At 38.3% G+C, this 11,432-nt stretch overlaps 1 protein-coding gene across 1 annotated transcript; it reads right to left on the bottom strand.

Annotated features, from left to right (window-relative positions):
* Positions 1-1,410: 1,410 nt before the first annotated feature.
* On the bottom strand, positions 1,411-11,432 carry lman1 (lectin, mannose-binding, 1). Its single transcript, XM_083983460.1, has 13 exons — positions 11,099-11,432; positions 9,668-9,822; positions 8,982-9,089; positions 8,216-8,277; positions 7,710-7,809; positions 7,479-7,602; positions 6,916-6,974; positions 6,613-6,745; positions 6,192-6,379; positions 5,755-5,831; positions 2,240-2,402; positions 2,033-2,157; positions 1,411-1,947 (listed from the first exon to the last, which is right to left on the bottom strand). The coding sequence occupies exons 1-13, from the start codon at positions 11,316-11,318 to the stop codon at positions 1,911-1,913; spliced, it is 1,551 nt and encodes a 516-aa protein (XP_083839586.1). The 5' UTR covers positions 11,319-11,432; the 3' UTR covers positions 1,411-1,910.

Here is an 11,432-nt window from a genome sequence, read left to right as displayed (position 1 = left end):
GTTCTGTGGGAGGATGATTGACATGAGGGTGAGAGATGGGAGGAGACAACATATCAGTCCATCAAATCTGCGAGCTTGGAGGAAGACTTGTAGTAGATACAGTAGTCTCAGTGTTTTTCAGCTGTCAATAATCGTCTATAGACCCTTTCAGAGAGTATAAACAAAGACAGGTGTTACCAAGGATACTAATTAAGGCTCCATTCTATTTAGTGTACCAGAGCGTTTTCTAATGAGCCACACCTGTCTTTGTTTATACTCTCTGAAAGGGTCTATAACCAAATATCTTTTTTTTTAAAAGTAATCTCTAAATCTAAATGCTAAATGTAAATATTATTTTTTTTATACTATGAGATCACTGAGTAAATCAACCATGTGTATGAAATCAACAGGTTTTGTGTAAGGGTTGTAACAGAGAGAGACAATACAGGAAAATAGAGCATTTAGGGCGCATATGTTTTGCCTCTTGTCAACCTCAGTGATTGACATGATTTGAAAATGAGACACCTATTCCACCTATTACTTCTATCTACAGGGCTGCAAAATAGATTTGAATATGTAAATTATAGAGGGTAGCTCAGATCTTCGTCACCATTTGGTCTATTAACTTCACATTCGTGTGAAAGAAGCTGTAGTAGATGCTATAGAATTGTAATAGATGTAATTCATGTCCTTTGGTACTTGCAAACAGAGAGATGAAGCTGCTTCAGCATGTATATAATCCCTGATAAGCTTTCAGGTTTCCTTTGGATGGAAATATAATCCAGTATTTTTGATATTGCCACAAGAGCAGCACCACTTTACTATCACAAATATGTTGTTTCCTACTGAGCTGACTATGAATACATGTTGCGCCATGTCTTGGCGCAAACTGAATCATCTCACCTACTTGGAACAATATTTTGTAGAAATATTGTCATGATTCCCAGAAAAGGATTTCTAATGATTTTGGGGATTCTAGCTTTTCATCTAGCTTTACCACAATCTTGGCATTGTGTTTCACTAATATTCAGTGCACATAACATGTGGACATAATAAGAGTTTGTAATAAATTTAATGATCCTTAGCTTTTCTGAGAAGCGCTGAATTGATGGTAGTGAACACTGCCAATGTGAAGTCACTCTCATAGATACGTATGTATTTATATACATATATTTTTACACATCATTGTAAACTTATTTTGTGTGGCTTCATGACTCAGATCAGTCATATCAAAACCCATCACCTGTTTTAATGTTATGGCTGATCGGTCTATATGTTTGCTGCCCTTCTTCAGTGGTGCTGAAACATGTAAGTAAGTAAGTGATCTAGCTGCTAAGTGGAGTTGACATCTGTAACAATGATAGATGAGCAGCAGACACATTAGTCAGTGTAGATGCATCCTGTGCAAAGCAATAAGCAAACAACACCGAGTGATTTGTATTTTCTGTTTATATAAATTGCTCAGGTAAAGGATATGTCAATTGCTGACACATTTGACTCGGTCAAGACATATAAACGGAAGCAGCCACCTGCTCTCTGAGATTTCATCACCAATAGTTTGGCATCATTTTATACAAAATTGCACATTTCAAAACACAGGTTATTTTGTTGTGTGTTGCGGGTTGTGGAATGGGACTGTGGCAGATATCAGCTTTGAAAAACATAATCTAAAGATCTGACCAACCAAGAATACTGTAAGGAACATATAACATCATGTTGGAAATCCAAAACAATTAAGTCTCACACAAGCATTCATACACAATGATTTACTAATCAAATAAAAAATCTGCATTTCATTAAAACAAACTTCAACAAAACCAAATTTTTCAAGTACAATAACTTACAACCTGAAAATAATCAAAAAAAAAAAAAAAATTAACCAAAATGGACATTCCCTCATTTACAAATTTTCATTTCAGAAACACATCTCATCAAAAGAACTTCTTTGCTGCGGCTTCTTGTTGACTTCTACGAGAGAAAAAAGGAGACACATAGTATTAGATGTGGCTCATGTAGGCACATGGACAGAAAGTCAAATTAAATTAACTCTTACTTGTACATGATGTAGCAGAAGAACAGGACTGACTGGATGACAATGAAGATTGTAAAATGAACAGTGGATAAGCAGGAAGGCATTGGAGGCACCTCAGGGCACTTGACAACTTTCTCAGCAGGATTCTGCAGGTGAAAACAAAAAGAGCAAAGTTCAGTCGACTGAATCCTCATCTGTTTTATAAACTGCTCTAAATGAGATTTATACCTGTGCATTACGCTGCACCAAGTGATCCACATCTCTTTTGACCAAGTGCAGATGTTCCTTGATGTCATTGAAGTGCTGAATGGTCTCGTACGTTCCCAAACCACCACCCTGTCCCTGGTGTTGGACTGAGCCGATCTGTTTCAGTGACTCGTGGAAGGAGTTTCTGTCAAAGAGAAAACGGACGGAGACACAGTTTACAGGGGAACCTCCACCATGATGTGTGATATCATTTATTTACTATAATACAAACAGTCCAAAATTAATCTTTTAATCCCTATTCACAAGAGGCTACATATTCTCAAAGTTTGAAAAACAGAAAATTACCATCTGATAAAAGAGGTCATGATTGCTAAATTAATCCCTTATAAAAACATGTTCTTACAACAGATTACAAGTGCAGTAGGTTAAGAAACAGACAGTCAAACACTATCAGGGATATACAATCCACAGTCTCTTCATGATCCTAAATAGAGACTACAAATAGTAATTGAAAAATAAAAAAAAGCATATAAAATAGTAGAAACACCTTTGTCTTTGAGCGCATGGCATAAAGAAGCTTTATGTCTCTCAAAACAGAGGGAGAGAAAATGTTTCAAACAATTTAAATAAAGCAGCATAAATATTTTTTTTTATCATCATGAATAACTAAAATTGTCCCTCAAAAGGTTTATTTATGCTTTTGTGCTGTGAGTCAGATGAGATCAATACCACTCTGTCCGATAATATGAAGATGTACCAAACAGCCAGTTAGCTTTGCTTAGCATACTGGAAGCAGGAGGAAACAACTAGCCTGGCTTTGTCTGAAGTGAAGAAAAGACAGAAGGTTATATGCAAGACTACGTCTTGGCCGTGGAGTCTGGATCTTGTTGTGGAACTATCCTTTAAGTATATTTATTACGATGAAGAGGAGGAGAATTGCAATTGATGGGGTTAAAAGTCACAGCCTATATATCTGTTAATGAAATATAAAAATCCTGTTATCCATTATGTATTTATTTAAAATGAGAAGCAGGGTTGAAAAGTCCAGTAAGGTCATTGTTAGGATTCATTTTGTGTCAGAAATCCATCTGGGTCTGGTTTATACTGTATGTCTGGCTGCCTCTCTGAGTTATATATTGGTATTGTCAGAAATGTCCATACATCTGTCTCTAAAACAGACATTAAAATCCCAAATCCGCAATCACTACTGTTGTGGCTCACCAGCTTCTGAATATGAAATCTGTAAATCTGTATCCTCACTTTCCATTTCATTAGGAAACAGGGCTGAAGTACAGTGTAAGGCATTCACAAAAGAGAATGAAGATGTCTAAGCCGGGATCATATTTCTCAACAAAATGTAATTTCTTAAAGTTGATTACTTACAGGGAGGAAGCAATAAGTGTCTCTTATCATCTTAAACACATCTAAGACGATTAATAAGAAAAAAGTGACTTGACAAATGAAAGGAATTCCAGCGGCGTAAGTAGGAAGGCCCTGAGGGAGGATTGTGACAAGAAATCAATTGGAGGGAAACCATGTTTTGCCTGTGTATGACAGATGTATTTAAAGACTACTAATCTGATAAGGACAAACGGTGCTAAGATGTGGCCTTTTCTTGCTCGGCCACATGGCTGCAGTCTGAAAGGATGGCCAGGGATGACATATAAACAAAATCTAATTTGTTTCACAGAGAAGGGGGGAAAAAAATCTCCCTTGAGAAAGTAAGTGAGCATTTATTAAACCCTACGTCTAATCTTCATTTACTACAAGTGACCCATTTATGAGCAGAAAGCCCTCCTTGAGATGAAACACTATCATAAACTTGGTGTTTAAAAAGACGGGTCAGGATAAACTGAGCGCTTAATCTACAGAGTAATACAGATCAGTCGCTCACATTAGCACATTAGAGGGAGCAGCTGCAGCCATTTGCCAGGGTCTGAACTTATTTAGTGTGTCAATCAGCTTACTCCTGTGCAGTGCACCACCTCAGCTTCAAATTACCACTCTGATAATGTGCTTTCTTAAAACTGAATCACCACAGAAATGCTGTCTTTCCATAGAGTAAGATTCAATTATGGAGGCATTTGGGTGGAAAGATCAATATTAGGGAAGTGAGAGTTCATGTGAGTTATGGGTCAGACATATAATGAAGAAAATCATGTATGCAAAATCACTTGAGGATGAATGTTCTGTTGGATTTAGGGCATATAAACAGCTTGGTTCTTTTATGATACATGAGACTAAGAGATTAATGTTACGTAAAATGAAATCTTTAATATCTTGTGATTCTGATTAATTCTTTATGCAGATGGTGTCTTGAAATTAAGACACAATCAAATGGCAGTCGCAGGACAAATTATTGACTAAATACAAGCTACTTTTTGTCATTGTTGTTCATATAGGGCACAATATGCTTGAATATATTAAAGAACTGAAGACTTGAATTTTCTGAACAATTGTTAAATGAGCCTTCCCCAAAAAATCGACAGGCTATAATTAAACAGACTGGCTGGATGTTTTATAACTTCATTATTATTTAAGAAACTGACCAAAAAACTGATTAAAATCCATTCATTAATCTACATGATGTGTTTTGAAGACAACATTTTTTTTTTTTTTTTTTTTTAAATCTCTTGCGTGTTCACAATGACTAAGCCCACAAGCATCTTAGGCAAGCAGTATAAAAGCACAAATAGGTTATTGACAAAATAAGAGCTCCAAACATCAAAAAATTACATTCTGTACACCTAATCAGGCTTACTCACTGTAAGTACCAAAATCAAACAGTCATTTGAGACTTTGCCATGGAAGGCACACCATCATGAAATCTCTTAAGCTGTATTATCTTGGCATTAAAAATCTGTACATGTTGTCATCTGAGAGTGATAAGGAGAGCATTCTTACAGTTAAAGAAGGAGATTACAGCTTAGTATGACTATACCTATCATACGGTAATGTCTCACCAATGACAGATGTGTTATTTTCAGAAATAATATATAATAATATATAGGCTATATACTTTTTTTGATACCTGTTCGGTCTCCCACAATCTTTAGGCATCTGGTAAAATATTCTCTAGTCTTGGTAGTCCATCAAAATTATGCAACTGCTAATTTCTTATAATATAATCAATCTGTTTTATTTTTTATCAATCAATCAATTGCACTTTAAATTGATTGATTGATTGATTGATAGATATTTTTATCCTGTCAATACAACAGACAGAGACAACAAATGAGTGAAAAGGTTCAGCACTAAGATCAGGGCAGGGCTGCGTGGTGAGGAGGCATTAAGTAGCAGACAGACTGAGGAGGAAGCTGTTACTGCAGCTGGATTATCAGGCTAGCAGACACCTGTGATGCTGCAGCCGCAGCATCCTGAGATTAAACATGATTTGAGGGAATTAACTGGAAGGCTTTCCCTTGTTTTTCTGGAGTATCATTCCACCTCTCTGTCTTTATCTTATTTTTTGCAAAAACAACACCTGATTTTGTAAGAGTGACCAAAAGTCAACAAGTAACAGTGTTATTACTCACTTCAAGTCGTTCAGGTTTTTGAGAACCTCCTGCTGTGTGGTTAAGATGGAACCCAACTGCGGACTGCCAGAATCCACCTTTTAAGAGAAATACATCACGTCAGTGTTGACTTTAGATAAAGCCGTCATAAAAAAAGGTTTATATGTTTGGATAACCTGTCATAAAAACAGTTGAAATAAAGCTGAATCTGAATCTGAACTCAGCAGGTGAACACAGAAATGACACACAAGTGAAAGTGTCCACTTTCTTTCCTATGTTTTTGCATCGTCTGACCAGATTTCCACCTGCATCTAACTAGACATTTAGATTAATACACTGACTACAAAATACTATAGATGTGCTTAACCTAACCATATCAGTATCACTTACTAACTTGTACCTATCATCATTGTGAGCGTCTGCTTTTAAATAATTTAATAATTTAATGACGCGCCCACCTGTCCTGACTCAGCGTTTGTCCCCTTCTTGCCGATCTCATCAGTGATAACAGAGACATATCTGCGCTGCTCGTCCAGGATCATAGCCAGCTGCCGGTGGAGCTGTTTGATCTCCAAATGGATTCGGTTCTGACCTTCAAACACCTGTCGGATCTCCCGGTCATTCACACTCTCGTACATGTCCTCAACTGAAGAGAGACATTAAAATCAACAGAATAAGTTACAGCTATTAAAACAAAATCTTCAAAATTTAAAGTTTGGGTATGCTTATGTCTAAATATTTAATTTAGCTAGACATTTAAGCTAGGCTTTAGGGTAGACATATAAAGAGTACAAATAAAAATGATTTTACTTGCTATGATTCATTTTTCACATGCACATGTTCATAATCAATTGGGCCATTTGATTTCAGAACACTAACTTGGCTCCCCCTGGACGTCTGGGTGCTCTTTCTGAAACTCCTCTTTCTTTTTGTCGAGCTCTTGCTGGAAGTTCTGAAATTCCTCCTGGTACTTGTCCTTCTCTTCTTTAGGAATCTCAGATTCAGGTGGGGGCTTCAATGGGAAAGACAAAAAAAAACCCACTCTCAACTCAATAGAGGCCGTGCTTAGGCTACATATTGTGCACATGCATGCACGCGCACACTGAGACACACAACTACAGAGAAGAAAATTGCACACACAGGACTGGGAAAGTATTAGCAGGTCTAGGAAAATGTGGTTACCGGTTGCTGGCCAGGCTCTGTGAGTCTGAATAACAAGAAGGACAGCACGTCATGGTCATCTGAACGAAAGAAATTATGAATTAGAGGATGATGACAAAAAAATATACTAACTAATAAACTAATATCACTAAATTGTGATAGCACTTTATATAACAATGTAGTAATAACAAGGTAATAATATCACAATAGGGCAGAAAATGTAAATAATATAGTACTAATGGAGTTACAACAGACTGATCATCTCACAATAATAGGTTATCAATGTAAATGAAATTATATATTGATGACATGGAAAACTGCATCTTTCATTCATTATTTTTTTCAGTCCTATTAAACATTTTTTTTTAAAACAAATAGTACCGACTGCACAAGACTTTCAATAGCTAACGTGGAACAACTACAGATCAGCTTGTTCATGGCTCCAACCTAAGACAGTTTCAGTTTCAGAAACTTTACATTTCCGTCCAATTTGACTGACTCAAAATGAGTGGAGTTGATTAATAAGAAGGCGAAATTATAAAGAGATATTCATTATTTTTTAAACTCAGATAATAAAGCAGTACCTGCTAAACCACCGGTGGCAGCTGAAATACCAAAGAAGCCCTCAGAGGGAATGACCATGTTGTCGATCTTTGTGCAGAACTCATAGTCCTCTTTGTCTGGAGTGAAACCATTGTTGATCATCACCTGAGGAGCAGGTACATACATACAGCTTCATACACAAGCATTACCGTCATTAACATGCGTCAGATGAGATTGTGTGTTTGCTTGTGTGCGTCTGCGTTGTTTCCTACCGTCAGTGTCTTCTTGTAGTATATGATTTTGGCTCTGACTGGATACGGTTTGTTGCGGAAGTCTCGTAAACATGTCCCGAGGGCTTGTGTGGTGCCGTCACTGGATGAAAACAACATTTACAGACATAAATATATAACTCTTAGTACTTAGATTCATATCATATATATACGGCACAGGGCTCCACGTAGACACTGAACACACGTGTGGAAAAATATGCATCGTGTATGATCAGAGTTCATCGTGGATCACGTTAATGCTCATGTGAAAAACATCAATGCTCATGTATGTTTTCGTAAACACTCATTTGGTGATATGGAAAACACAGGGAATTCTAAGACACACGGGAATGGCATTGAAAAAGTGATTTAAAGCTTTCACTGGCGCGGCGGAGATTAGGAAAGATAGAGGATTATTTACTTTCCAAGCAAATATAATCATATTTCCTAATCTTCTTTAAGTTGTCAAAATTTGAGTTGGTGATGACGTCAAAGAAATGTTTACTTACTTTTGGTGGTCATAAACAAGGTTTCCATTGTTTCCCACAACAATTATAGCGGGGTTATTTTTCTGGAAAGAAGACGAGAAAACAAGGAGGCATGTCAATATATTTTTCCATCAAGTAACTTTTTGATTTTAGGTAATCTTATGTCAAATTAAACTCCCATACCTGAGCACAACTAAATAACATTCAGATTCGATGATAAATTACCAGTGAGAGACTTACTTTGTGTGACAACAATAGATAAAGAACTGGATGGGTCACTTTGCAATTCTATTTTTTATTTTCACCACACTTTCTATATGACTATACCACTTGATAATAACCAAATAGAAGCCTTTTTTTAAAAGTATATTTTTAGGCTTTCTTGCCTTTATTTGATAGCACAGTGAGATAGACAGGAAAGGGGGAGGCAGAGAGAGGGGGAATGACATGCAGGAAAGGTCTGCCCGACGCGGGATTCAAACCGGGGCTGCCTGCGTTGAGGACTGTAGCCTCTACATGGGGCGGCCGCTTTAACCACTGCGCCACGCACCGCCCCAATAGAAGCCATTTTTGTGTGATGTGGGCTATCTCTGTACCAGAGGACCTTTAATCACCAAACAACAGAAAGAGACAAAGGGCTGAAAATGGCTTCAGCTGAGAGTCTCTGTCGACAGGTCTAGCTCAACACATGCAGTTTGAAAAGCACCCTGTGAAAATCTTTCAGCAACATCACTGGAAAATATACAATATGCTAAACAATTCTTAGAAATGTGAAGTTGACACCAACCTTTCCATCATTGTCAAAGGAGTCGAAGAATATCCCGACTCCGTTCCACTTGTCGGCGGCTCCGTACACTGGGCCGTCCAGGCCTTGTGAACTTGTGTACCAAACAGCCTATTGGACACGAAAAAGTGGGACAATTTTTTACTCACTTATTTGGCTTTAGTGCCCTTAGAACAAAATCTTTTAAAGAGGTATTAGTATTGACTAGCAGCATTTTGTGGTGCTAAGAGTGTAAATATTACAGGATTGTTAAGATCAGGATGTCAGAGGAGTGACAGTATTAAGGATTAATGCATTTGAAGTCGACACACCTTTACAAGAAAAATTCCAAGAAGCATGTTTTAAAAAGAGCAAAACAATATAAAAATGTCATTAGAAGACTTAAAACACTTCCACAAAATCATGGCATGTGCAAATTTGTCACATTAAGGTTTTGCATCTGCAAATCTGACCCATATCTATAACAATATATAATTTTTCGGTATGGTGGTGCAATGTCTTATGGACAATTATATGTCATTATAGGCACTTTATATTTTCATATTTCTCACATCAAGATCAACCTGAATATAAAGATTTACTGACCAGTCAGAGCACACGGGTCAGGGATATCAAACCTAAACTAAACTGTCTATTGTCCATTTTTCTGCTTTATTAACCCGCTCCTTTATGCTGTCCTCCATCCTTACCAAACCATCTGCTCCCATTCTGCCTCTTCCAGATACTCTGAAGGTCACCTCAGCCTCCCAATTATCAAAGCTGACTTTGTTTTTTGTCCACACTGTGCCCCTCTGGCTCCTGAGGGACGGTGTAATACGCACTTGGTCAGCGCTGGGAATTGCATCTGAGGTGGAGAAGAAATAGAGAAAGAGGGAGAGAGAGAAATCAGGATTAGGTTCAAGGTTCTCTGTGAAACTTCAACAGCGAATGTGGTGTTTTATAAGAAAGCACTTATGCTGAAGTAATGTCTAGTGACAGAGCTTTTCTGTGGCGGACTCCATCTTCCACGCCGGCTAAAGTGTAGTATTGTTGTTACAGGCCAGCATTATCAGGGAGTGCCTGCTCTGTAATCTCTGAACTGGCTCAGTAAATGATTGCCTGTAATGATTTGTTTGTATACTCTTAGCTTACTCAGCGCCATAAAGAGTTGCTTACTCGTGCCAGAACTTGCTTTATCAATAATGCTGATGATTCAGATTCAATTGGTTGTTAACATCGCTACTTATAAAGCTACCTGCTGATTTTCTTTAGTAGGCCTATAACTTGAGTAATTTTGGTTTTTAACATATTCTACGGGCTGATTAAGTGCACATTAAATAACCCAATCCAATGCTGCTGTGATGTCAGATCAAGTCATAGTTTGTGTTTTCAGCTGCTGGTGGGACAAAACAGACAACGTGGATGTCATGGTGACTTTCAGCTGCCCATGTTTAAGTTAAGCCCCAGACTTTTTATGCATTATCCCCTCATCTCTCCTCTTCACATTGACAGTGGACTCAACTAAAACTATTAACATGCATGGACTGACACTACACAGGTGTCTCCATTTACCCACTCTCTATAAATGGACTAAAACATTACTTTGGAAAAACAATCTAGAGAGTAATTATTTAAAAAAAAACAAATAATCTGCAATTACTTTAGTTGCTGGATAAATGCTGATTCAGAGAGATTCACGGTCTAATCTCATGCCACGCTTCATGTCAGCAGCTGATCAAGTGTGTGATGCAAGAATCCAAAGGCCCATTGTAGCAAGAGGAAAGTTCAACACTTCACTTGCATGTGTCTGCATGTGCAGTCAGAGCCAGCCTATAACCTACCGTTTTGAATCAGCTCTGCCCTCGCCACTATGTATAACCGATGCTATGAAGTAAAAGCTAAATAGGAAGCTAAAATAGATGCATTTCCTAGTGCAGGTTTTGAATGAACATCGCAAACCGCTGTCACCTCACCACAACCAGCTAAGCGGAAACGCGTCGCGTACAGTGCAAAGTCTTTAAAAAAACAAAAACAAGACCCACGTCTCCTGTCCTCACACTTTGTCGCAGTATGAAGATGTTAGCGTTAAAACATGAGCCGAGGAGCAGCTGTGTGATGCTGACAGCTGGACACAAACATACTTCCAGTGTGGATCCAGAAGGGGATACTGCCGTCGGTCTGCGCCAGGTGCGGTCCCTTGAAGCTGTATTTGTACTCAAAGCGGCGGTGAGGAGCCTCTTCGGACGACGGGGCACCTGCGTTGATATCGGCGACACTGCGGTGAAATATTAACGTTGTGAGGAAAGTTATTAACAACATTACAGCGCTGGGAACCGGGCGCCGTGCAGCGGACACCGCCATGTTTCGGAATCACTGCTGACGTAGCGCTGAGGCCACGAGCATGACGGGATGCCTGTAGGGCCAACAGGGCGCTTTCTCATTGGACGGTGTTTTTGGTGCTTTCTTTCTCTCTCT

This window comes from Trachurus trachurus (assembly GCF_905171665.1).
Source record: "Trachurus trachurus genome assembly, chromosome: 12".
NCBI classification, from domain to species: Eukaryota; Metazoa; Chordata; class Actinopteri; order Carangiformes; family Carangidae; genus Trachurus; species Trachurus trachurus.
This window is presented reverse-complemented; position numbering and strand designations above follow the sequence as displayed.